The sequence below is a fragment of the Lepus europaeus genome, chromosome 4 (assembly GCF_033115175.1).
Source record: "Lepus europaeus isolate LE1 chromosome 4, mLepTim1.pri, whole genome shotgun sequence".
Taxonomy (NCBI): domain Eukaryota; kingdom Metazoa; phylum Chordata; class Mammalia; order Lagomorpha; family Leporidae; genus Lepus; species Lepus europaeus.
In genome coordinates, this window is record NC_084830.1 from 165,648,526 (window position 1) to 165,672,413 (window position 23,888).

General features: G+C 52.0%; 3 protein-coding genes across 3 annotated transcripts; all 3 read left to right on the plus strand.

Annotated features, from left to right (window-relative positions):
- Window positions 1-3,015: 3,015 nt before the first annotated feature.
- LOC133758631 (olfactory receptor 2W3-like) lies at window positions 3,016-3,960 on the plus strand. Its single transcript, XM_062189834.1, has one exon. It carries the CDS (start codon window positions 3,016-3,018, stop codon window positions 3,958-3,960), a length of 945 nt encoding a protein of 314 aa, XP_062045818.1.
- A 6,901-nt stretch (window positions 3,961-10,861) lies between these two features.
- LOC133758873 (olfactory receptor 2W3-like) lies at window positions 10,862-11,809 on the plus strand. The gene has a single exon (XM_062190007.1). The coding sequence runs from the start codon at window positions 10,862-10,864 to the stop codon at window positions 11,807-11,809; it is 948 nt and encodes a 315-aa protein (XP_062045991.1).
- Window positions 11,810-16,091: 4,282 nt separating this feature from the next.
- LOC133758874 (olfactory receptor 2T8-like) lies at window positions 16,092-17,069 on the plus strand. The gene has a single exon (XM_062190008.1). The coding sequence runs from the start codon at window positions 16,092-16,094 to the stop codon at window positions 17,067-17,069; it is 978 nt and encodes a 325-aa protein (XP_062045992.1).
- Window positions 17,070-23,888: the final 6,819 nt, after the last annotated feature.

Below are 23,888 nucleotides of genomic sequence, written 5' to 3' on the forward strand. Positions count from 1 at the left end.
GCAGAAGCAAGGAAAGAGGATCTATGGTGTGAGTTTCACTTTGCCTTAGGGGACCCCTCAACCTGCACCCCCTGCCCTGAGGGCACCCACGTGTCTCTGCTTGCCAGCCACACTTCTGCTTCCATTGGTTTCAAGGTCTTTAATATTCCAGGTTTAAAGATTTATCTGTATTTGAAGATTTAAAAGCTACATTTTTATCTAAAAATGTGAGCATTTAAAAATGAACTGAAATCATCCATCCTGTGAGTGCCCCAGTCTCCAGGAGCTGAGACAAGCACCGGTCTTGGCTATGGCTTGGGTGCAAATGCATCTGAGATGGAGCAGGGGCATGGGGGTGATGACTGCTCGACCAGCATCCTGGGCAGAAGGGCATTGTCCTGTGACTCTGGGCACGCCCCCAGGCTCCCAGGCTCTCAGCTACACTGTCCCCTGAGTGGGTGGCCATGTCTGAGCAACCCCCAGTCTGCAGTCCTTGGTCTGTTTGCTGGAGGATTCAGTTATTGCCTGTAGTGTGGCGTCACAGAGAGGCATTGCTTCCCGTGGTGGGGGGTAGGGAGGGCGAGATCTGAAGAGTGCAGTACTAGGTCTTCCAGGGGACCCTGTATGGTGCTTGGTCACCTGGTGGGTGGTCCGGCTTAGCAGAGCACCTGCACTATGCCAGGGGTGAGAGATGGCTCGGTCCCGCCGGCACCAGGAGGGGAACCTTGACAGTGGTGAGAAATCCACGTGATGTGCAGGGCACTTTGCTGTGTACAAGCGAAGGTGCCTAAGTAAGGCCGACAAGATCCAGTCCATGGTGGCTGCAGAGGGACTTGGGGAGGGTGGGAGGCCCAGGGAACTGTGCACCGGGACCCTGATGCTGAACAGATCTGCCTTTCGCACCTGGTCAGGCTTGAACGTTCCTGAGAGGTGTGCGCCAGCCCCAGGGCACTGCAGGGACAAGTCCTCCTGCCCTGTGCTTGTGCTTTGGTCTTGGGGAGAGAAGCAGCATTTATTGCCCCATTTGAAAAACCTCATTTATTTATTCCCATTTATTTATTTATTGCCCATTTGAAAACTCATCTTTGCTGAGTCCATCCGGGTTTGGCCAATGGCATGATATGCCCTCTGGGGGACTCTGGCGGGGGACAGGGCCCAAAGGAGTGGGCGTCAGCAGCTTTCTCTGAGAGGGGAGATGGCTGCGGGGTGGCTATGAAGCCTGAGTCCAGCGTCCCCTTTAAATCTGCGCAAGTCACCCAGGGGAGCCTGCCCACCAGCCCAGCCGGGAGATGACCCTGGCATCCAGTCAGCCCCGGCCACCACTCCACTCTCCTGTCAGAGCCGGCTTGAGACTGAGACCCTGAGGCTGTGTGGAGCTTTGCCAGGTGCGGTGGAATTATTACAGTGACCTGTGCCTTTCACCCTGCTGTTCACTGTTTTCATTTCAGGAAATTTTTGTTTAGTAAGGTGGCTGGGACAATGATCCCTGAGAAGGGGATGACGGAGCGAAGAAGACGCAGCAGCAAATGCAGAGGACAGGAAACAGTGCATAGGGAATTCTCTGAGTCTAACATTCTACCACACGCACACACGTGCTCTTCCCAACATCATGAGCTTGTTGGGTATTAGGTGTTAAAGATGGAGTCATGGGAAACGAAAGTCGCCCAGAGCCGGAAGTGTGTGCTTGGAGATCTGGTGCTGTTCTGAAGAGAAAACCCAGCCACACCTACACACACGTGTTCCAGTGTATGCGGGATCTCCATCGTACGATTCGTAATGTATCCCCAGAGAGAGAGAGCAGGTGACAGGGCAATGCAGTGACACTACACACAACCTCTCTCTATGCTCTATTTAACTTCCCACTTGTTTAGAGTATTACTCTTTTGGATGAACTTCTGGCTGATGCCATGTACACATACTTACTGAAACGTTGCTAAAATTTCTTGTCTCCAGCTCAAAGCGGTGTCATCGTCGTCTGTTGACTCATGCCTGGAACGTCACCCAGGTGCATTACTTCGAAGTATTTTCTACTTCAGGGCTACAAGAATGAAGAATCTAGGGGTGGCTATATATCAGCTGGGAGTTAATAAATGCAGGATACATTACTAGACATGGAATTAGTGAGGCCAAAGTACAGATGTGATTCTAAGTTCAATGGGAGATATTTGTCTCTTTTGTTACAATGACACTTATGGGGGGGGGGGTGTTCGATATAACAGATAAGACGCCGACTGGGATACCTGTAACCCAATCAGAGTGCCTGGTTGCAGGAACAGCTCCATTCCCAACGCCGGCTCCTTGCTCACACGCACACTAAGAGCCAGCAGGTCGTCCACGTGGGCTGGCTGGCTTGAGCACCAGCCCGCAGATTCTGCCTGGTCCGGGCTCTCCTGGTGAGGGCATGTATGAAGCTGCTGAAGGCAGATGCATCCCCACCCCTCTCTCTCCACCTCCCCTCATCACTCCGTCTCACGGCCTTTCAACATATTAGATAAATGAAGGTATAACACAGTATCAAGATGAAGGTATAACACGGTGTCAAGATCTTTTAAAGATCTCTGAGAGGTGCCATTCGGCATAAACCCAGGGTCCATGGGAGTGGCATTTCCCACTTCTGACCTCTGGGCAGGGCTGGGTTTCCAAGCACTCACCTGTGTAGAGAGGAATGCTGCATTTGTGTTTTAGCTTTCCTAGCCCAGGCCTCCGTGAGGACACTCACAATGTTTAACGTGACTTAGGAGCTTGTATGGCATTATTTTCTGTGAAATGCTTCTTCAAAGTAATTGGCTGCTTTCATTTTGTTACAGATCCTCCTGGCCTAATGCATTGAAAAAACAAAACTTTAAACAAGGTAGACGTTCGATTGTCTTGAACAATCGTCCTGCTTCTCCAGACTGTGTCGTTACGGCCGCCTGCAGTGCACAGGAGTGCTTTAATACGCACCAACATTAACTCACATCTTGCAACACAGCAAACAGTAAGTCTGATGATGCGGGGTGCTCCTGTCGGTGTGGGTGACTGTTCCTGGCAGGAGAGATGGACGGGACCAACAACAGCAGCCTCGGGGACTTCATCTTGGTGGGTTTCTCCCACCACCCCCATCTGGAGAGGGTCCTGTTTGCGGTCATCCTGATCGCCTATGTGCTGACCCTGGTAGGCAACAGCGCCATCATCCTGGTGTCCCGGCTGGACCCACACCTGCGCACCCCCATGTACTTCTTCCTCACCCACCTGTCCTTCCTGGACCTGAGCTTCACCAGCAGTTCCATCCCCCAGCTGCTCTACAACCTGAGTGGGCAGGACAAGACCATCAGCTACGCAGGCTGCTCCGTGCAGCTCTTCCTGTTCCTGGCGCTGGGGGGCGTGGAGTGCCTGCTCCTGGCCGTCATGGCCTACGACCGCTTCGTGGCCATCTGCAGGCCCCTGCACTACTTGGCGATGATGAGTCCCAGGCTCTGCCTGGGGCTGGTGTCCATGGCCTGGGGCTGCGGGGTGGCCAACTCCCTGGCCATGTCTCCAGTGACCCTGAGCCTGCCGCGCTGCGGGCACCGGCGTGTGGACCACTACCTGTGTGAGATGCCTGCCCTGATCCGCATGGCCTGTGTGGACACGGCGGCCGTGGAAGGCAGTGTCTTCGTCCTGGCAGTGGGCATCGTGCTGTGCCCCCTGGCGCTCATCCTGGTCTCCTATGGCTACATCCTGAGGGCGGTGTTAAGGATGCACTCCTCCTCGGGAAGGCACAAAGTCTTCAACACCTGTGGCTCGCACCTGACGGTGGTGTCACTGTTCTATGGGAACATCGTCTACATGTACATGCAGCCGGGCCGTGGCAGCTCCCAGGAGCAGGGCAAGGTGCTCACCCTCTTCTACAACATCGTCACGCCCCTGCTCAACCCCCTCATCTACACCCTCAGGAACAAGGAGGTGAAGGGGGCGCTGTGCAGGCTGCTGCTGGGGAGCAGAGAGAGGGGGAAGGCGTGAGCAGGGGAGCTGCAGCAACAGGGCAAGGTGCTCACCCTCTGCTATACCACCGTCACACCCCTGCTCAACCCACTCCTCTACACCGTCAGGAACAAGGAGGTGAAGGGGCCATTGACAGGTGGCAGCCTGTGGTTATTCTATCCGTCCAGGCACTGACGCCATCTGGCAGCACTGGGCCAGACCTGATGTAAGCCACAACCTCAACTCCACCCTGTGCCCTGACCCCAGGCCTCAGTGCCAGGAGTCCAGGCTCTTTTGGACAGAACTGCTCCATGCACCTGCTCACAGCTGACATGTAGGGCAGCTCCAAGGTCAGACAGAGCGAGGAAGAGAGAAGCTTCCAGAAAAGCACATGGGGGTGTGCGCTGCACTGTGGTCTGTTGCTGTCTGTGTTGGTGCCTTGCGGATTCCAGGTCTTTTCCCCAGGATGACCCAAATCTCCCACTGTACTCGCCATGGTCCCAGGGCTTCTCTTGTCTCACTGCCACCAAACGTGGGCTTCAGCAAGGGCGCAGTGTCACAGTACAGATTCATGGAATCACCATTTCTCTATGCTTCCACCCAACCTGTGGCATTACCCCGAGGTCTGAGCTCCTGGGTGGACCCTGATGGGAGCTGGGCTGACCAGGCATGCACTGTCACTCCCATGGCCTCAGCACCTCTCAGGGTGGCTTTGTTTGGGCAGCGACAGGACCTGACTGCGGTCCTCTCTGCCATGAGCCAGGAGCACAGATCTGAGGTCAGCTCTGGTGTCCAGTCCCCGTGTGACCAGCCTGGTTAGCAAGCCTGCAGGTGAAGCTGCTGTTCAGGAGAGGTGACCAGGGATGCTGACTTTGACTCCCAGTCCCCACAGGCTCCTGTTGACAAGGAGCAGTGTGCCTGCCTGTTTGTCGAGCTGCGTCCAGGACTTCCAGGCTAAAGAGCATGGTCCCTGCCCCTTCACACAGCTGCAGAGCAGGCAGCTTCCTGGGGGTTGTGACAGTGCCGATTGTCCGTGCTGTGCAGGGGCCTGAGGCTCTGCATTTCTGCACCACCCAGGTGATGGCCTCGCTCCTGGGACCCAGACCACTTTCCATGGCCTGGAACTCGATCCTCTGTGAGCTCTTTGCAGGGGGCGGGGTGAAGGCTCCTCTGGGAATGGGGTATCGGGGGATTGGGGACAAGGGGAGGTGCAGGGGAGGGGTGAGGGGAGAGGAAGCTGAGGGCTGGGGCTGCTTGCTCTGAGGCAACTCTGCCCTCTGTGCCCTGGCTTCTCCACTGAGGGCCAAGGGGTTGCCTGCTCTCAGCCCACACCTCATCCCTGCACTGAGCCCAGCCCCTGGGACTGAGGGTTGCACTCCCAGCGCACCCAGGAGAGGGCACTGCCTGCTTCAGGGGCCCTGTCCTAGTGCTCAAAGCTCTGGTTTCAGGGAGGAAGAGGTGCATGGCTGCCGGGGGCTCAGACCAGGCTGCCCCGGGGGTGGGGGGTTCTCTCTGAACAGTGTGCCCCCTTGCTGCCCTGGTCATGTGCCAGCCAAGGGATTCTGCACAGGATCTGCCCAGCTCTCAGGGCTGCTCCACACCCTTCACTTGGGAAGAGCTCCCTGGTGCACTGAGTGTCCTCCACGGGACAGCCCCATTGCTGGGAATCCCAGGGTTCTGGGCTCTGCAGATAACATCCAGAGAGAAGGAGGTGATTCCTGTGGTTCTACCACAGGGAAGCAGCTGGGCAGGCGGCAGAACCTGCTCTGGTCATCAATGACAGGGGTCAGCTGTCCAACTCCGGCAGGGCAGCTCCTACCGGAGGCCTGTGCAGTACGAATCAGGTGCAGGTAAGCACCCCCCTACCTGGGGCTGGGGTGAACGGCTCAAGCAGACCCTCCCGCACGACCCTGAGAAGGCAACCTCAGGATTCACAGACCCCAGGGTCACTGGGGCAGCTGCACTGTGCTGCGCTGGACGCCTCCACTACTGGAGTCTTCCTCATAGACGGTGTCCGTGCCACATCACCTTCATCAGCTCAGCTCCTGTACCTGTGCAGGGCCTGGGTCCAAGCCAGTTTCCTCCTATTTACCAGGCAAAGTCTCTGAACCCTAAGGACACCCACAGAAAGGGCTGGATCTGCTGTCCTGGGACAGGCAGGGAGCAAGTGGCCCACACTCATGCTTCCTTTCTGCTCACAGGACTCGCACAGCTGAGGTCCTGCCATGGCCCCGCTGCAGATTTACCCACTTATTCAAGCTGAATACTTGGTGCCCCAGCTTGTCCCACAGTGAGGACCGTGGGGCTCGGAGATGCCCCTGCAGTGAAGGGGAGGGGGAGCTGGGTCCTGAACTGGGCTTTGCTGGCTGCAGGGAGGGTTTCTGCTCCTGGCTGCTCGGCTGTGCTGCTTCTGCAGCCCTGAGCGTGCGGAGCCTGCACCCACAGACTGCAGAGTGGGAGCCCTGCACCCAGGGGCTACAGAGTGGGAGCCCTGCACCCAGGGGCTACAGAGTGGGAGCCCTGCACCCACAGGCTACAGAGTGGGAGCCCTGCACCCATGGGCTGCAGAGTGGGAGCCCTGCACCCACAGGCTACAGAGTGGGAGCCCTGAACCCACAGGCTGCATAGCAGGAGTCCTGTACCCACAGGCTATAGAGTGGGAGCTGTGCACCCAGGGGCTGCAGAGTGGGAGCCCTGCACCCAGGGGCTACAGAGTGGGAGCCCTGAACCCACGGACTATAGAGTGGGAGCCCTGCACCCACAGGCTACAGAGTGGGAGCCCTGAACCCACAGGCTGCATAGCAGGAGTCCTGTACCCACAGGCTATAGAGTGGGACCCGTGCACCCAGGGGCTACAGAGTGAGAGTCCTGTACCCACAGACTACAGAGTGGGAGCCCTGTACCCACAGGCTACAGAGTGGGAGCCCTGCACCCACAGGCTACAGAGTGGGAGCCCTGAACCACGGGCTATAGAGTGGGAGCCCTGAACCCACAGGCTACAGAGTGGGAGCCCTGTACCCACAGGCTATAGAGTGGGAGCCCTGCACCCACAGGCTGCACAGTAGGAGCCCTGCACCTGCAGGCTGCAGAGTGGGAGGAAGCTCAGTCTTCCTGTGGGGAAGGAGGTCCTCACTAGTTCATTCTGGATTTTGCTTCCCAGTGGGTGAGGCTCCAGCCTCAACCAGCGACACCTGGGCTCCTCTGCATGGGCAGTCTTGGAAGTTCATCGTCCATGTCAGGTGCAAGGCTGTACCCCTCCCCACCCCCCGCTCTGAGGCCGTCCAGGTTTCTCAACCTAATTTTATGAAACCACTCCCACCTCTTAATGGACTTTCCACACTTTCCCTTTCCTGTCCCTCCTGCCCCCATGCAGTGGAGCTCACAGAAATGATGGTTCCTATTTTTACTTAAGCACTGTCCTAGCTGAAGCTACTTTGCTTCCCAAGTCCTGTTTCTCACCCCTTAGGCTGATGGCACCTCTGACACCATCAGATCTGGTAGGAATAGGCCTCCTGTTGATGAACAGATGCCCGGTCACCTTTCCAGGAGACTTGGAGCTCAGGCCTTGGGAGCTGACTGAGAGGCCAAGGCTCTTGATTGGGAAAATTTCTTGGGGAGAAACCCACACTTGAGGCTCTCCATTGTCTGCTGTCTACACAGTGAGGCAAACCTCACACCCCTGATCTTGTCCAGATTCCTTCCCTGTGTGAGCCAGGGCTTCCTGGCTCCGAGGGGTCCCCCATCCCCACCCCTCTGCTGCGGACTATGCTCCTGATGAACCTCCCATGGAGTATTCCCCTCGGTAGCAGCCGGGGTGCTCACATTCTAAAACACACAGACAGCACATGTATGCATACATCACATGTGCACACGTGTATGTATTCACATTCGCATAGATTTGCGCATGTGTGTGTGTGACTTAGAGAAGCAGTTCAGAGGAAGGGAACACTAGTCACACAGTGCAGGTGTGTGTGCTACAGGCTGTGGGACAGCACAGGAAAGCAATTCCTGAATATCGTCTTATTTACAGTCGGTGCCGTGGGATTGTTTGCAGAACAAGGGATGCGCTGTGCTTTGCGCGCTGTTTTCACACATGGTGAAGTGTTTGACAACCTTGAAACTGAGTCAGTCTCTGCTGGCCGCATTTCTCTGTGATTTGAGCCCCAGGTTTGTCACTGGGTCCTGCCCAGTGGGAAAGTCCACAGCACGGGACCCTTGATCCAAACCTGGGATTCTTCCTGGTGCTGCTTTCTCACTCCTCCCCCTTCCCGTTTGCTTCCTTCCAGTCCTGCTGAAGTCCTGGCCTTCCCACTGCCCCAGTGACAGCGCAGCTCCACCGCCATAGCTGCCACCTTCCCTGTGTTGTCAGCATTTGTAGCATTGCTCCTTGTTGGATGAGTAACAAGACCTTGTGCCAGGAGAGTCCAGGGGTGGGAGCTCTCTGTTTCTCTTTTAATTAAATCAAAAAATTAACATGCAGATGTCGAGTTGTGTGCGTGTGAAATCACAACCTCTTTAGCATCTCTCCAGATCCGGTTCCAACTGAAACTCCAGTCGCTGGTTCCTGAGAACCATTCCTTCCCCACCACAATCTAGGCTCTAGACAGTATCACATTCCTCCCGTCTACCTGTTGTGAAAGGAAACATCTTTGTATTTATGTGGTAATTTTTATAAACTCAGTCATCTGTGAGGATAGGTCTAGTGTTTATAAGTCAGTTCTTGGGAAATCATGTGTTTTCCTGTGCTTGCTGATTCAACGTTGTTACTCTTACTACTGTTTATGGGTGTTTCATTTTTTAAAATATTATTTATTTTCATTTGTTTGAAAGAAAGTTACACACAACAAAGACACACATGCACACATAGCACACACACAGGTAGAACAAGAACTTCCATTTGTTAGCTCAATCCCCAAATGCCTGCATCAGCTGGGGCTGGGCCAGGCTGAAGCCAGGGACACAGAACTAAATCCACGTCTCCCACGTGGGTGGCAGGGTCTCAGGTACTGGAAACATCACCTGGTGCCTTTCCAGGGTGTGCAGGAGCAGGGAAGTGGGATAAAAATGGAGCCAGGACCTGAACTCTGGCTGTGTGAATGGGATGTGGATGTTCCACAAAGCCACTTGTCCACTGCATCTAACAACCGTTCAGTTACAGACGTCTCACCAGTTTTTTAAAAAAAGATTTATTTATTTATTTACTTGAAAGAGTTACACACAGAGAGGAGAGGCAGAGAGAGAGAGAGAGAGAGAGAGAGAGAGAGGTCTTGCATCCTCTGGTTCACTCCCCAGGTGGTTGGAACAGCCTGAGATGTGCCAATCTAAAGCCAGGAGCCAGGAGTTTCTTCCAGGTCTCCCATGTGGGTGCAGGGACCCAAGGACTTGGGTCATTTTCTACTGCTTTCTCAGGCCATAGCAGAGAGTTGGATTGGAAGTGGAGCAGCCAGGACTCAAACCAGCGCCCATGGGGGATGCTGGCACTGCAGGTGGTGGCTTTACCTGCTATGCCACAGCGCCGGCCCCCTCACCAATTTTTTAAAAGAAAAGTATTAACCATGCTAGTCATTCAACTGCCTTGAGCTTTTCTGCTTTTGTTTCACCTGTAGATCTCTCTGGTAGCCATCTTAGAGAGCATGGCTTTGTTTAATATGCACTTGGGTTGACTCCTGTTCTGCCTCATAGCTGGGCTGGCCAAGCCTATGAGATGTAGGATCATCAGAGAAAGACAAGAACAGAACTTGGGTTGCCTTCTTAGGGTGGAAGTGAGAGCTCAGAGTGAGGACATCTGTAATGTGTGATTTGTTTGGCGTGGGGATAGCAGTGGGGCTACACCTCGGCCACTCTTCCCTGCCCAGGCTCTGACTGCTGGGTCTGAACGTGTGTGAGGCACCCAGGGGAGTTTCTCCCCCAGGTTTTCTGCCCAGGACCTGCCTGTTCATCCTATGGCACTCATGTTCCTGGCTCTGATTCCAGGACAGGTGGGCTTCGTCTGGCTCCTTTGCATTTGTCCTAGCTTAAGAACACCTGTCAATATGCACAGTGGGGTGGATAATCCTGATCCTAGATAAGGCAATGACCACAGGGCAAGTGTGCTCTCCAGGGCCATGGGCACTGTTGAGGGGTCGAGTTGTGGCCAAGGAGTCTTCCATCTGCTGCCCTCTCTGCCTGCAAGACTTATGGGGACCTCACCAAAGACTTTTCTCGGAGTGTGATTCATTTCTACAGCTGGATTCTCAGAGAAGCTTTTACTCATTTTTTTTGTTGCATGAGAGTTTGTCCTTGTTTGTTTACGTATTTTGTTCAGCCAAGTTCTCCCAAGTTCATTGGAATGACACATATACACTCTATCTCAAGAGCAGACACAACGGAGGAGGGGGCTGTATGTGAGTGCTGTTTTAGGATATTCATGCTGTCCTGCATTGCTTGTCTATCAGGTCCTGATGATGACCTCATGAATCTTGGCCAAATGAACAGCATGGTCCTGGGTTCCCACTGATGAAGAATCTGCAGTAGGCAAAGTTCCTCAAACACCATCAACAGAAATCCCTCAAACAACACTTTGTGGCTTCCTAAGTAGTGGCAGGGGCCCACGGGCTGGGGCTTCTGGGGAGTCAGAGCTGGGGACACAGCAGGATTTGTTACTCTGATAGGAATCAGGGTGGCCCCAGCCGTGGCTCAGATCAAGTGTCCAGGGCCCAGGGCCTGGGGTGTCTCTCAGCTCTGGCCCCTGTCTCCTCAGGAACTAGTATAAATCAGGTGCCTCGGCTTGCAGGCCAGCATGCCAGGGAGAACAGTGACAAGAGCGCTGACTGCATATCACTGCTGCTGGGTGAGGTGAGAACACAGAGGTGAAATCCACAGAGGGATGGTGGGCTCCCAAGAGACCCCGCTTGATGGAGGGTGCTCCTGTTGGTGTGGGTGACTGTTCCTGGCAGGAGAGATGGATGGGACCAACAACAGCAGCCTCGGGGACTTCATCCTGGTGGGTTTCTCCCACCACCCCCGTCTGGAGAGGGTCCTGTTTGCGGTCATCCTGATCGCCTATGTGCTGACCCTGGTGGGCAACAGCGCCATCATCCTGGTGTCCCGGCTGGACCCACACCTGCGCACCCCCATGTACTTCTTCCTCACCCACCTGTCCTTCCTGGACCTGAGCTTCACCAGCAGTTCCATCCCCCAGCTGCTCTACAACCTGAGTGGGCAGGACAAGACCATCAGCTACGCAGGCTGCTCCGTGCAGCTCTTCCTGTTCCTGGCGCTGGGGGGCGTGGAGTGCCTGCTCCTGGCCGTCATGGCCTACGACCGCTTCGTGGCCATCTGCAGGCCCCTGCACTACTTGGCGATGATGAGTCCCAGGCTCTGCCTGGGGCTGGTGTCCATGGCCTGGGGCTGCGGGGTGGCCAACTCCCTGGCCATGTCTCCAGTGACCCTGAGCCTGCCGCGCTGCGGGCACCGGCGTGTGGACCACTACCTGTGTGAGATGCCTGCCCTGATCCGCATGGCCTGTGTGGACACGGCGGCCGTGGAAGGCAGTGTCTTCGTCCTGGCAGTGGGCATCGTGCTGTGCCCCCTGGCGCTCATCCTGGTCTCCTATGGCTACATCCTGAGGGCGGTGTTAAGGATGCACTCCTCCTCGGGAAGGCACAAAGTCTTCAACACCTGTGGCTCGCACCTGACGGTGGTGTCACTGTTCTATGGGAACATCGTCTACATGTACATGCAGCCGGGCCGTGGCAGCTCCCAAGAGCAGGGCAAGGTGCTCACCCTCTTCTACAACATTGTCACGCCCCTGCTCAACCCCCTCATCTACACCCTCAGGAACAAGGAGGTGAAGGGGGCGCTGAGCAGGCTGGTTTTGGCTAAACTAAGCTTCAGGAAGAAGTTGTAATAAGAGGCACAGAGATGAAGTGCTGTGTACATAACGTGGGAGCTTTCCTTCTTTAACCGTGATTTCCATCAACAGCATCTGTGCGACTTTGGCAGCGTTCAGCAGAGACATTGTGGCCACTCTCAGTTTTCTTCTGCATGAATCACTCTGGGCCATGTGAATTCTGACATTCAAAGCCAGCACCCCTGGGTGTGAGCTCTAGGTCCCATGCTGGTCTGGGGGGGGGGGGGTTACCCCATAGCCCCCAGGGCTGGGTGGTCTCTCATCAGTGTGCAAATGAGAGAGAGGAATGTGGAAGTGGGAATTCTCACCTGCACTTCCAGAGATGCTAAACCATCACTTGAAACGGGGCCATCAAAGTAGGATGTACCTTTCTCTGAAGGGAGGAGAGAACTTCCACTATGACTATGACCCTGTTAGAATAAGATGGAAGCTGGCGAACCCTAAAGGCTTCCATAGCCTCGGCAACTCATGACTAGAGCCTAGGGAGATTACTGACGCCATAAACAAGAGTGTTAAATTGTTAAATCAACATCAAGAGTCACTGTGTACTTACGTCCCATGTGGGATCTGTCCTTAATGGGTTGTCCAATGTGAAGTAATACTATAACTAGTACTGAAACAGTATTTTTACACTTTGTGTTTCTGTCTGGGTGCAAACTGATGAAATCTTTACTTAGTATATACTGAATCGATCTCCTGTATATAAAGATAATTGAAAATGAAAAAAAAAACCAACTTGGTGTTAAATTGGAAATTACATAGAAAATTAATCAATTTTTAAAAAAAATCATGTAGGATCTCTGTCATTAATGTGCTGTACACTGTGATTTAATGCTATAACTAGTACTCCAACAGTTTTTTTTCAGTTCGTGTTGCTATGTGAGGGCAAACTGTTGAAATTTTTACTTTACATATACTAAACTGAATTTCTGTATATAAAGAGAATTGAAAATGAATCTTGATGTGAATGGAAGGGGAGAGAGAGCGGGAAAGGGAAGGGTTGCGGGTGGGAAGGAAGTTTTGGGGGGGAGCCATTGTAATCCATAAGCTTTGGAAATTTATATTCATTAAATAAAAGCTTTAAAAAAACCCCATTACTTGAGAAGTCAAAATCCCACTTCGATTGCCCAGTATTTTTAATATTTAATTTGTAATTACATGAAAGGTAGAGTTAGAGAGAGAGGAGAGAGTGTAGACTGTGCAGTGATGAGTCTCATTCCAGATCAGAGACCATTTTGATGAGATTCCACATAAAGGCAGCAGTGTCACTGAAATCTGTGGGGGACTGCCACACTCATGTCCCATTCCAGAGCACCTGGGTCTGAGATCCAGCTTCGTTCAGGACTCCAGCTTCCTGCCCGGGCACAGCCTGGGACACAGCCTGTGTGAGTGAGGGCGCAGCCCGCCTGGGATGAGTCCCACCTCCACGTTCATTCCAGCTTCCTGCTGAGGCAACCAGAAGGCAGCAGCTGATGCTCCCGACAGCCATGTGGGAGACCCCATGCATCCTGGGTCTCCTGGCTTCAGCCTGGCCCAGCCCTGGCTGTCTCAGGCATCAGGGAGTGAACGAGTGGCTGGGAGATCTGCGTGTCTGTCTGTTTCTCTCTCTGCCTCTGTTTCTGCCTTTCAAATAAATGCATAATATATATATCAATAAATTTTATAAGTCTGTGATATACTTTCCTTCTCAACAAAGAAAATAGCAATTACATCTCACCTAGATGAAGGGATTCTAGTATCTCACGGTTTTTACAGGGTAGCTTGCCCATCACCTGAGGTCACAGGAGATGGAGGATGTGGATGCGATTCCAAGGCATTCGGCAACAGAGATTATTAAGAAGGAAGAGCAGTGGCCCCTCAGGAAGTGCAGTACTGGACGGATGGGAGGCATCATGAGTGCAAGCTGTGTGGTGGGTCATTGCTGTCATCACTGGTTTTATCAGGCAGACATGAGGAAGTCAACCTCAAAGTACAATTATATGCATACATATAGCCTAAGGACTTATGAATTTATTCCAAAGACAGAGTACTCCCACAGCGAGAATGAGGGCAGAGTTCTTCCTTCTTCCTTATCACTCCCCAGGCCGCCTCAACAGCAAGGTGGCAGCCTAGCCTGCTATGCCACAATGCTGCCCTCCAAATGCAATTATACTACATAGATGCAAACAAGTTGCTATGTGCAATTCAGCTTTGATTCTGTCAGATTGAACACGAGACAGAACAACAAAGCTAAGATCTACTGAGGGCTTCATATTCTAGTGGCTGTTTCTGTCCAGCGCTGTAGCGCGCTGTTGGAGTTCAGAACAATGCCAGGGCCACATTTCTTCACACTGCGATGTAATTTTCAATAACTATTCCTTCCCAAGAACTGTTGCTTGCGTCTTACTGTTCCCCTAACTTATTTGCTCTGTTTTGGTGAATCACAGCTTTCTGGGGCAGGTAGGAAGTACATCAAACTAGTGGGAAACCTGAAAGTCCTCCCAACCCCACTCAAGGTAGAATCTTTGGAGCAGGTCCTCAGCTGGGGCATGTTAATGAGACCGTGTTTGTAGCCAAGGCTGGCAAGGGGCCACACCCTTCCATGGGACACTCCAGGGGCTGATGCAAGATGCAGACATGGAGGAGTGGACGCTTGGAGGGGGACAGGAAGACAGTGCCGCTGTGGGATGCACCCGTGGGTCATACCTGTGCGCACACCCTGCTGCCTTCCTAGGATTCAGTGACTGGCTCAGCGTCTTAGCTCCAGAAGCCACATTTCTGCCACTCACTCTCCACGGTGTGGCTGGTTGCTCTCGTCTAGCTGCAGTCAAGAAATAAAGCATCTCCCGGTGACAGCCACCCATCCATCTGTCAAATGACTTACCTCTTAACCACTTCATTTTTTCCCATGGAACATCGATTAATCACTTCAACATTTCTGGTAAGAAATTTACTTTTCATATCCAATTTTGGCAATAAAATTGGAAAATGCAGAATGGGAAATGATAGAATCTGTGCTAAATTTTCTGTGATTGATCCAAGGGTTTTGTTGGAAAAACAAAGGCATTCATCTGTGCCTTCTAGTAGCGTTGAAGGGCAGCATGAGGTTTAAGGCAGATGTGGCGAAGTCAGCATCACCCGAGTGAAAGGCTCCAGAAACTGCACAAACGGCGCCAGCAAAGCCCCAGCTTTCCGCAGTCCCAGAGAGGAGGAAAAGGAAAACCTGGATTTTCCAGGGCAGACAAATTTCCTAGCCCAGCATCAGGCAGTTTTGAGCGCCTCTCTCCCAGCCCCCTTTTAATATTTAGATATTTTAATTGCAAAATAACCCAATTTTTCATTATGAACTTCAACTGCTTTTTTTTTTTTTAAATCTGTGGTTGATTTTTAGGAATTGTCACTCTTTGTGCTGACACACATTTAACTGGTTGCCAATGGTCTCACTTGTATAATATCGACAGAGAGTGATTTATTAGTAAAATAAATACCCTATGAAGTCTGACAGAAAGGTGCTGACACCCTACTCAGCTTAAATTGGCACATTTATTTGACCTTTCCCTCCAATGACCTGAACATTATTCTATGCAGAATAGGCAATAATTTCATAATGATAGTCACTTTACACATTTATTGCTCATTTAAAAGTATAGATATATCACCTGTCGTCATAAAAAATCAGGTGCTAATGATTTCCAATTAAAAGTCTCTTGGCCGGCACCGCGGCTCACTTGGCTAATCCTCTGCCTGCGGCGCTGGCACCCCAGGATTCTAGTCCCATTTGGGGCGCTGAATTCTGTCCCAGTTGTCCCTCTTCCTGTCCAGCTCTTTGCTGTGGCCCGGGAGTGCAGTGGAGTCTGGCCCAGGTTCTTGGGCCCTGCACCCGCATGGGAGACCAGGAGGAAGCACCTGGTTCTTGGCTTCGGATCGGTGCAGCGCACCAGCCATAGCGGCCATTTGGGGGGTGAACCAACGGAAAAGGAAGATCTTTCTCTTTGTCTCTCTCTCTCACTGTCTAACTCTGCCTGTCCAAAAAAAAAAAAAAAGTCTCTTAAACTTCAGAATAAGAAAATGTTTTTGTGAACCAAAAGCCTTGGTGGTTTTACAATTGTTCTCTAAAACTCACAGATCTCCTTAACGACGTAGGCAGAGTAACTGAAAAGATTGTAGTTTATGTGACATCTTATTTCTTATTGAAATAAGGGTGCTTAGAGACTGCTGACCGCGTCCCCACGGCAACCCTGTGGGTGCTGAGCGTCTGCTGGCCGGGTCCCCCAGGACAGGGCCTCCGCCGTCTGCCACCATGGACAACGCGAGCTCCACGGCAGACTTCGTTCTCCTGGGGCTCTTCAACCACACGCGAGCCCAGCAGCTTCTCTTTGCACTGGTCGTGACCATTGCCTTCACCTCCGTGGTGGGCAATGCACTCATGCTGCTCCTGATTGCCCGGGACCGCCGGCTCCACACGCCCATGTACTTCCTCCTGAGCCAGCTCTCCCTCATGGACGTCATGCTGGTTTCCACCACGGTGCCCAAAATGGCTGCCGACTACTTGACCGGAAGGAAGTCCATCTCCCGCGTGGGGTGTGGGTCCCAGATTTTCTTCTTCCTGACCCTGGCCGGCGGGGAGAGCTTCCTCCTGGCGGCCATGTCCTACGACCGCTATGTGGCAATTTGCCACCCACTGCGCTACCTGGTTCTCATGAGCTGGCGCTTATGTCTGCAAGTGACCGCGGGGTCGTGGATCCTGGGGGCTGCTGACGGCCTCCTGCAGGCTGCCGTCACCCTGAGCTTCCCGTTTTGCAGGTCACGCGAGATCGACCACTTCTTCTGCGAGGCCCCTGTGCTCATGCGCCTGGCCTGTGCCCACTCGTCTGTCTTTGAGTATGCCATGAACATCTGCTGCGTGTTGATGATCCTCGTCCCCTTCTCCCTCATCCTGACCTCCTACGGCCTCATCCTGGCTGCTGTTCTCCACCTGCGCTCCACAGAAGCCTGCAAGAAGGCCTTGGCCACCTGCTCTTCCCACCTGGCAGTGGTGGGACTCTTCTACGGAGCCACCATGTTTGTCTACATGAGGTCCAGGTCCTCCAGGTCAGCCAGCCATGACAAGGCTGTGTCGGCCTTCTACGCCATCTTCACGCCGGTGCTGAACCCCCTCATCTACAGCCTGAGGAACAGCGAGGTCAGGGGCGCCCTGAGGAAGTGTGTGGCTCAGGGCATCTCCCTGGCTGGCAGGATTCCATCCCTCTGCCTCGGCTTTTGTGTCTCAGCAAAGTGACTGCGTGAGGTTTCCGTAGAACACTCTGTAACCCCTCTCCATGGGTGTGCCTTGGATGTCCCCCAGCAGATCCTGGACGCTCAGATGGTGCTGAATCCTGAATCTGCACACCTTTTCCCTCTGCACACGCACAGGCTGTGCTGTGACAGTGGCAGCTTGAGGTCCTGCGGGAAAATGGACAGAAACTTCTGTTTCCTCCACAGTTTCATAGATGTGTTTGTTCTATCTCAAACCTTCTCAAAGTCAGGGTCCATTTTTCTTCTTTCCTTCTTAAGTTAAGAACATTCATCTTTTCTTTGATAAGACTTACTTATTTACTTATTTGAAAGAACAGCAGGGTGGGAGGGGAGAGAGAAAGAGAGAAAGAGAAAGAGAGAGAGAGAGAGAGAGAATCTTCCATCCATTCCCCAAATGGCTTCAACAGCCGCAGCTGGGCCAGTTGCAGCCAGCATCCTGGACCTCCATCCTGGTCTCCCCCTGGCTCCAGGAGCGCCCGTACTTGGAGCATCACCCATTGCCTTCCCAGGTGCATTCACGGGGAGCTGGATCAGCAGCCGAGCCCCTGGCGCTGGAATCAGCTCTCCAGGATAGGATGCTGGCATCTCTCAGGGGCTCACTTTCTCGCTGTCACTTGCAGGAATCACTTAGCAGATTCGTTGCCATATGCCAGTGGCCAGCATCTCTTCCCTTGCACCTTAGGGTGCTAACAAAGACATGTATGGCTGATTGACGAAAGCACGGCCACATTCCCACAGGGGGCACGAGAACCCAGACAGCCTCTGGGTGACCAACAAGGGGAAGCGTATGTGGCGTGGATACCTGGTGGCAGGAGGGCTTCATGGCCAGGGCAGGGTGGCGTGGGGCTGAGTGAGACTGCACTTTGCTATCAGAGCTACACGCAGTTTAAACCTCACCATTATTTCTGAAAATTTCCTCTTAATACTTCAGAACCACACCTGATGACAGGTGACTGACAACTCAAGAGGCAAAACAATGTTATGTGTGTGGGGGTCGAGGGGTGGGCTGCTGGGTGAGCTCGCACACCTGTGTCTGCTCGCTTTCCTTTGCATTGTAGGTGACTTTATGGCTGCTCCATTGCTGAGCTGTCAGACCAAGACAAACTGAATTGTTGTGAATCTAGGAACCACCATTCCTTTATATGAAATGGTCTCTTCCATACCCCAAAATTGATTCTTTGCTCAAGGACTGAGTTAGCTCATTGCTCACACCATTTTGAGGATCCGTGGTGGCCCTTTGTTTCTGAGGGAGGTCTGATTCTCAGGTGGTAGCGTGTCTGAACCTGCGGTGCTGGCAGCACCTGCCCTGCAACCCACTCCTACCCACGGGAGAAGAAGCATCCACTGGAACCCACTCCAACCCACAGGAGAAGCAGCGTCCACTGGAACCTACTCCTACCCCCACGAGAAGCAGCGTCCCCCACCCTAGGCAGACCCCTGTTGCCCTTTTCCAGTGCAGACGCTACCCCAGATGCAAACATTTGTCAGCTTTAGATCCCATCTTTCAGTGTGACCTTCGTGTTTTAATCCTATTTTGTCTCTCAGCTTCACATCTGTTGGAAGATTTCTCCACATTTTTACGTTCATCACTATTTGCTGTTTTAATTCCACTGAGTACATCACTATTGGTTTTCCCATCACGTGTTTAATGTTTGAAAATTACTATTTATTTGAAAGGAGGGAGAGATAGCAAAGAGCCATAGAGAGAGAGAAACATGTCCACCTGCTGTTAGCTCCCTAAATGCCCAGGGAGGCCAGAGCCGGGAGCCGGGATCACAGTCCAGGCCTGCGATGTGGTTGGCCAGTGCCATTTTTCTGTTTGGATCTGTAGCCTAAAGCTGCTTCCTGGAATTGTGTTTTTATTTCCCTTACTAGACAGATGATGAAGATTGTTATAAAACTGTTTCAAGCCAGTTGCTGTTTTGCATTACTTGTAACCCACACAAGGTTCAAACAGCTCCAGTGCTATCAACCTGTGCATCATAGCAACTCCAGTGATGCAGTAGTGACTCATTTTGCTTTTAGCTTGCATTCCTGGGAAGGCTAGTGATATTGAAGACTTGTGTTAGATTGTTGCCGCATTGTGTGCCTTCTTTTGTTGACTGTCATTTAGTTTTTGAAAAACGAAAGCCAAACAAAACACTGAGATATTTCACAGCCAACCTAGTGCTTCACTCATAGACAGTACGTGAAATTCATAAAGCTTGCTGGTATTTTTCAGAGCAAACTATATGTTGAGCTGTTACCTATGTGTTTCAATTAGAAGCCTGAAGAATAAATATGCTAGTTAAATGTGTATTTATGTAACGCTTCTTTCCCATTATCTCCATTTTTCCTTAAACTGTAAATTTATTTGTTATTCTTAGTTGTGATTTGGAACATAAGGTTAGGGACCCGCTGAAGGAACAGAACTGTTGTAAATATGAAAGGCAGGTGAGGAAAGACAAAACAGTGTCAATAAAGCTAAATTTCAGGTGTTCAGAGTCTATTTCTTATCTTCTGCTGGCAAAAGATTATCCATCCATAATAATTTTCGGGTAAAATTTTGATATTTTGAAAGAGACTATTCATTTTGCTAAGGATACTTATATAAATATATGTATATATTCACTTATAAATATATTTTTATATGTTCTCTAAAAAGAAGACAATTAAATACAAAATTAGTTGTAAAAATAGTTTAGAATAACATTCCTACATAATAATTTTTTTGCTTCTCCTTTTGTTAATTTGCTTTAGTTTGAATTCTTCTTTTACAACTTTCCGTGGTTCCACTTTGGTCCTTGACTCTCTCAGATGTGAATGGCAAGCAGAGGGGTCGACAAGCATCAGGGGCATGGGCTGGTGGCTCCGCAGGGCCCTGCATCTCGAGACTGAAGATCAAAGACCTGAAGACTGCCTGGGACAGACGCTCATGGCTCTGCATCTTGGATGGGTCACAGCCACTTCACAACCCCCACACCTGTGTGCTCCCATAGCACCTATGTATGTTCACCAAAGCTGCTTCATTGCCTGTTTTGTTTCCATGTTTAAGTCCTGGCCGGTGGGCTGCTGTGCCTCTCACCCAGATGTGGTAAAAACAGTCTAACTGGGGCCGGCCTTGTGGCACAGCTGGCACCCCTTATTGGAGTGCCAGTTCAAGTGCCAGCACCCTGCTCCTCCTCTAGCTCCCCTCCAATGCCTAGGAAAGCAGTGGAATTGGCCCACGAACTTGAGTCCCTGCTACCGCATGAGAGACCGGGATGGAGTTCCTGGCTCCTGGCTTCTGCTGTGGGCACTGGGGAGTGAACTAGCAAAATGAATTCTCTCTCTCTCTTGCTCTCTCTCTCTCGCTCTCACCCTCACTCTCTCTCTTTCTCCCTTTCTCTCTCTCTTTCTCCCTTTCTCTTGATGCTCTTTTCCAATAAATAAAGATGTCAATCTTTTTGAAAAGCATTTTTGTCAAAAAACAACAAAAATAGTCTTCATTCTTCCAGTCCTCCCTGTATTTCTACAGCTTGCTGATTGTTTCACCTTCATTTTCCATTTTATTGATTAAGATCTTATCAGAGGCAGGTTCAGAGGTAAATCTCATTTTTGAAAAGTGGGGCGCTATTGGGATGAAATCCATTGTTCCCGCCCACACAGGTTTGAGCGCAGTGTCTGACCTGGAAAGTTGCCTGTAGCCAGTGCCAGCTGGGGCGGTGGGACTGAACCCCCCGCCCCCGACTAGCTCTTGAGGACAAAGAGAGTTGTCACGTGGAGTGAGTGAGGCAGGCTTGTGGGGATCGGAGGGTGAGTGACAGCCCTCAGCCCCGCGAGTCAGCCACGTGTCTGCTGCCTTTACTGAAGCGGTGGGTTCCCTGGTGGGCGCTGACCGGCTCTCGAATCAGCTGTCAAAAATGAGCAGGAACAGAACACTGGGACGAGGTTGGCCAACTCCGCACAGGACAGCCAGAGTCCATCACAGGGTCTGGGCCAGCGCTCTGGGCCACTCAGGAAAGGGGGATCTGATGTCAGGGCTCAGGAAATCAGTGTTTTTGATACTATTCTTAACTTTAAAAATGTATTTGAGAGCCAGAATTACAGAGGGGGAAAGAGGCAGAGACATAGAGATCTTCCATTCTCTGGATGGAGCTGGAGTCACCAGAACTCAAACCCATGCTCACATGTCACTACATCGCCAGTGACAGCTTAACCTGCTGCGCCGCCACGCAGGCCCCAACAAACACTGACTCTGAATCTTGCTTTGTGCAACCAGTGCAGACCCAGGCTGTGTCTCCCCTCCCCCAGACGCTCTGCACTACCCCAGGGACTGGCCGCTCTGCCTTCCTCACTCTCGGTGGCCGCGTGTGCCCTGCTCTGTCCCCCGGGGCTCGGCTCCCCTTGATGCTGCCTGACATCACCAGCTCCAGTCAGGGAGCAGCGCAAGCGTCTTCTAGGTCTACTTGCTGCTCCCTGCATCTGCTCCCGGGCCTGAACCCACAGCCAGTCTGCAGCGGTCTGTCCTGCTGCGGGACACAGCGCCATGGCCGTCTGGCTGTCTGTGTGGAAGAAGTAACAGGCTGACCAACAACCCGCTCACCACACAGCACAGCTGCCCAGGCTCTGGGACCCACGGGAGCCTTCACTTTCAAAAGCCTCCACTACAGTAAGGAAATGCTTTGTGCACCACTGCTTGGGGTGATGGCGTGCGTAGCCAGGAAGAATCAGGCTCTGCCAAGAGCAAGAGACAGGGTAAACAGGACTCAATCATAGAAGCACATGCGGCTTTTAACTCGCTCGCAAGGTTTCGGAGCCAGGTTTGATGGCCGCGGCAGCTGCTGGGGTGTTGACAGTGGCTCACAGCCCCTCGGGTCTGATTCTTGCAAAAAGATTGCAGGGACCTGCACCACCATGAAACCCAACAGGAAATTGGCAAGACGGGTGTGTGCCGGCAGTCCCCCTGCCAGCTGTCCTAAGGGCCAGAGTTCAGCTGTTTGACCTCAGTCTACTGGCTCTGAGTGAGGAGAGCAGTGTGCCAGTGTAGGTGCTGCTCAGTGGAAGGACAAGCGGAGACCGGGGTGTGTGTGTGTGTGTGTGTGTGTGTGTTGGGGGGGCTGGGGCATATCCCCCACGTCCCCACTGCACTGGGGCCTCCCTCAGCCCTGTTGAGCCACCTGTAGGGAGTCCCAGGCAGCAGAACGTGTGCAGTCTGACACTCGTGAGCCAGTGTGCTCTGCAGTGCTCCGCTGTGCTCTGACACCTCCCAGCCCCTCACCTGCCTCATCCTCCCTGGTACCCTCCACCCTCTGCCTAAAACACAATGGCTTAGACCTATATTTAGAGAATATGGAAATAATAACAGTTATAGAAATACTTGTATTTTCAGAACACCAATGTTAACATTGTTTCTGAATATTTACTGTCAGGCTGTGTTCTCTCGCTCCCTCCCTCCTCCTTCTCTTTCTCTCTCCACAGTCCCATCTCTCAATGGTCGGTTTTTAAATTTTTTAATGAGAAAGTTAAAAAATTATTATCAGATAACAAAAGATATAGATGCGAAATCAGATGTAGTATTGCTAGGATTTTCATTAACAATTCTTTTCCAAGTAAACATTTTCCAGACAGGCTTGAGTTGGTGCTTTTTTATATCGTGTGCTTGCCTTTTTGAGTCAAAAATATAATGTAGGAAATGATGGGACATAATAATGATGAACTTATTAATGTGTAGGTCTAACAAGATTAGTGCATAAATAACCTCCAGTTCATAAAAGCTTAAAGAAGTATTTTGTATCCTTTATCTGTTTCATGAAAGGTCTGGTAGAAGATGAAAATACTGTTTGGGTCCAATTTAGCCACGGTTAGTGAGTGCATGGTGTACTTTAAGACGCTCCCTGAATACAAGGTGCACAGTGGATCTGAGGGCAGCACAGTCGGTGAGTAAAGTCCCAGGGAGAGCGGGTGCAGCTGTGGGCTCAGCTAGAAAATGGACTTAAGGCAGGGAAGAAGCAGTGGAGCCTCGTACACTAGCCAGCTAGGAAGAGTCTGATGCCCTCATTGAAACAAACATTAAGTTCCAAGGAGTTTCATCGACACCATCAGTTTGAATATTTGTACTCAACTGGTTGGGCTGATTGGCTCGAGAACTTAGGGAGCCTAAGTTACTTTTGTGAATGAAGACCTTTTCCAGGTGTATCGAGACATCCTTGTCACGCCCTCAAACACACGTGTTGCATCACGCACGGTTGTTTGGAAGAAGGGTGGCGTGTCCGGGAAGGTGACGCATTGTGCGGCTGTCACTCTCTGCCCCTTCCTCTGTGCCACAGTCTATGCTTGCTGAGGGAGAAGGGGCTGAAGCTCTGTGTCTTGGAGAACGACACCCTGAGGGTAAGTCCTGCACCAAGCTCACTCCTGCTTCTTCTGCACTAGAAAACTCACCGTGGAAAGCCAGGGGCAGACTCTCAGAAGATGCAATGGAAATTTCCTAGAACACAGACTCGGAGACTTTTCTGAAAAACTTGAATCCTAAAACCACATGGAGTGTGTATACCCCGAACCCCCGGAGCTCCTGGAAGAGATGGTTGGGTGGGTGTGGTCACGTCTTTTCTACAACATCGGGTCTCAGCAGCAGCATCTGGAACCAGAAGGAGGACAGACTTGACCTCAGGAGGAGCTGGCCTGGGCAGGGGAGGCTGCAGTGGTGGGACCTTGACCTCAGTAAGGGGCTGGCCTAGGTGGGGGAGGCTGCAGTGGTGGGACCTTGACCTCAGTAAGGGGCTGGCCTAGGCGGGGGAGGCTGCAGCAGGTGGGACCTTGACCTCAGGAGGAGCTGGCCTAGGTG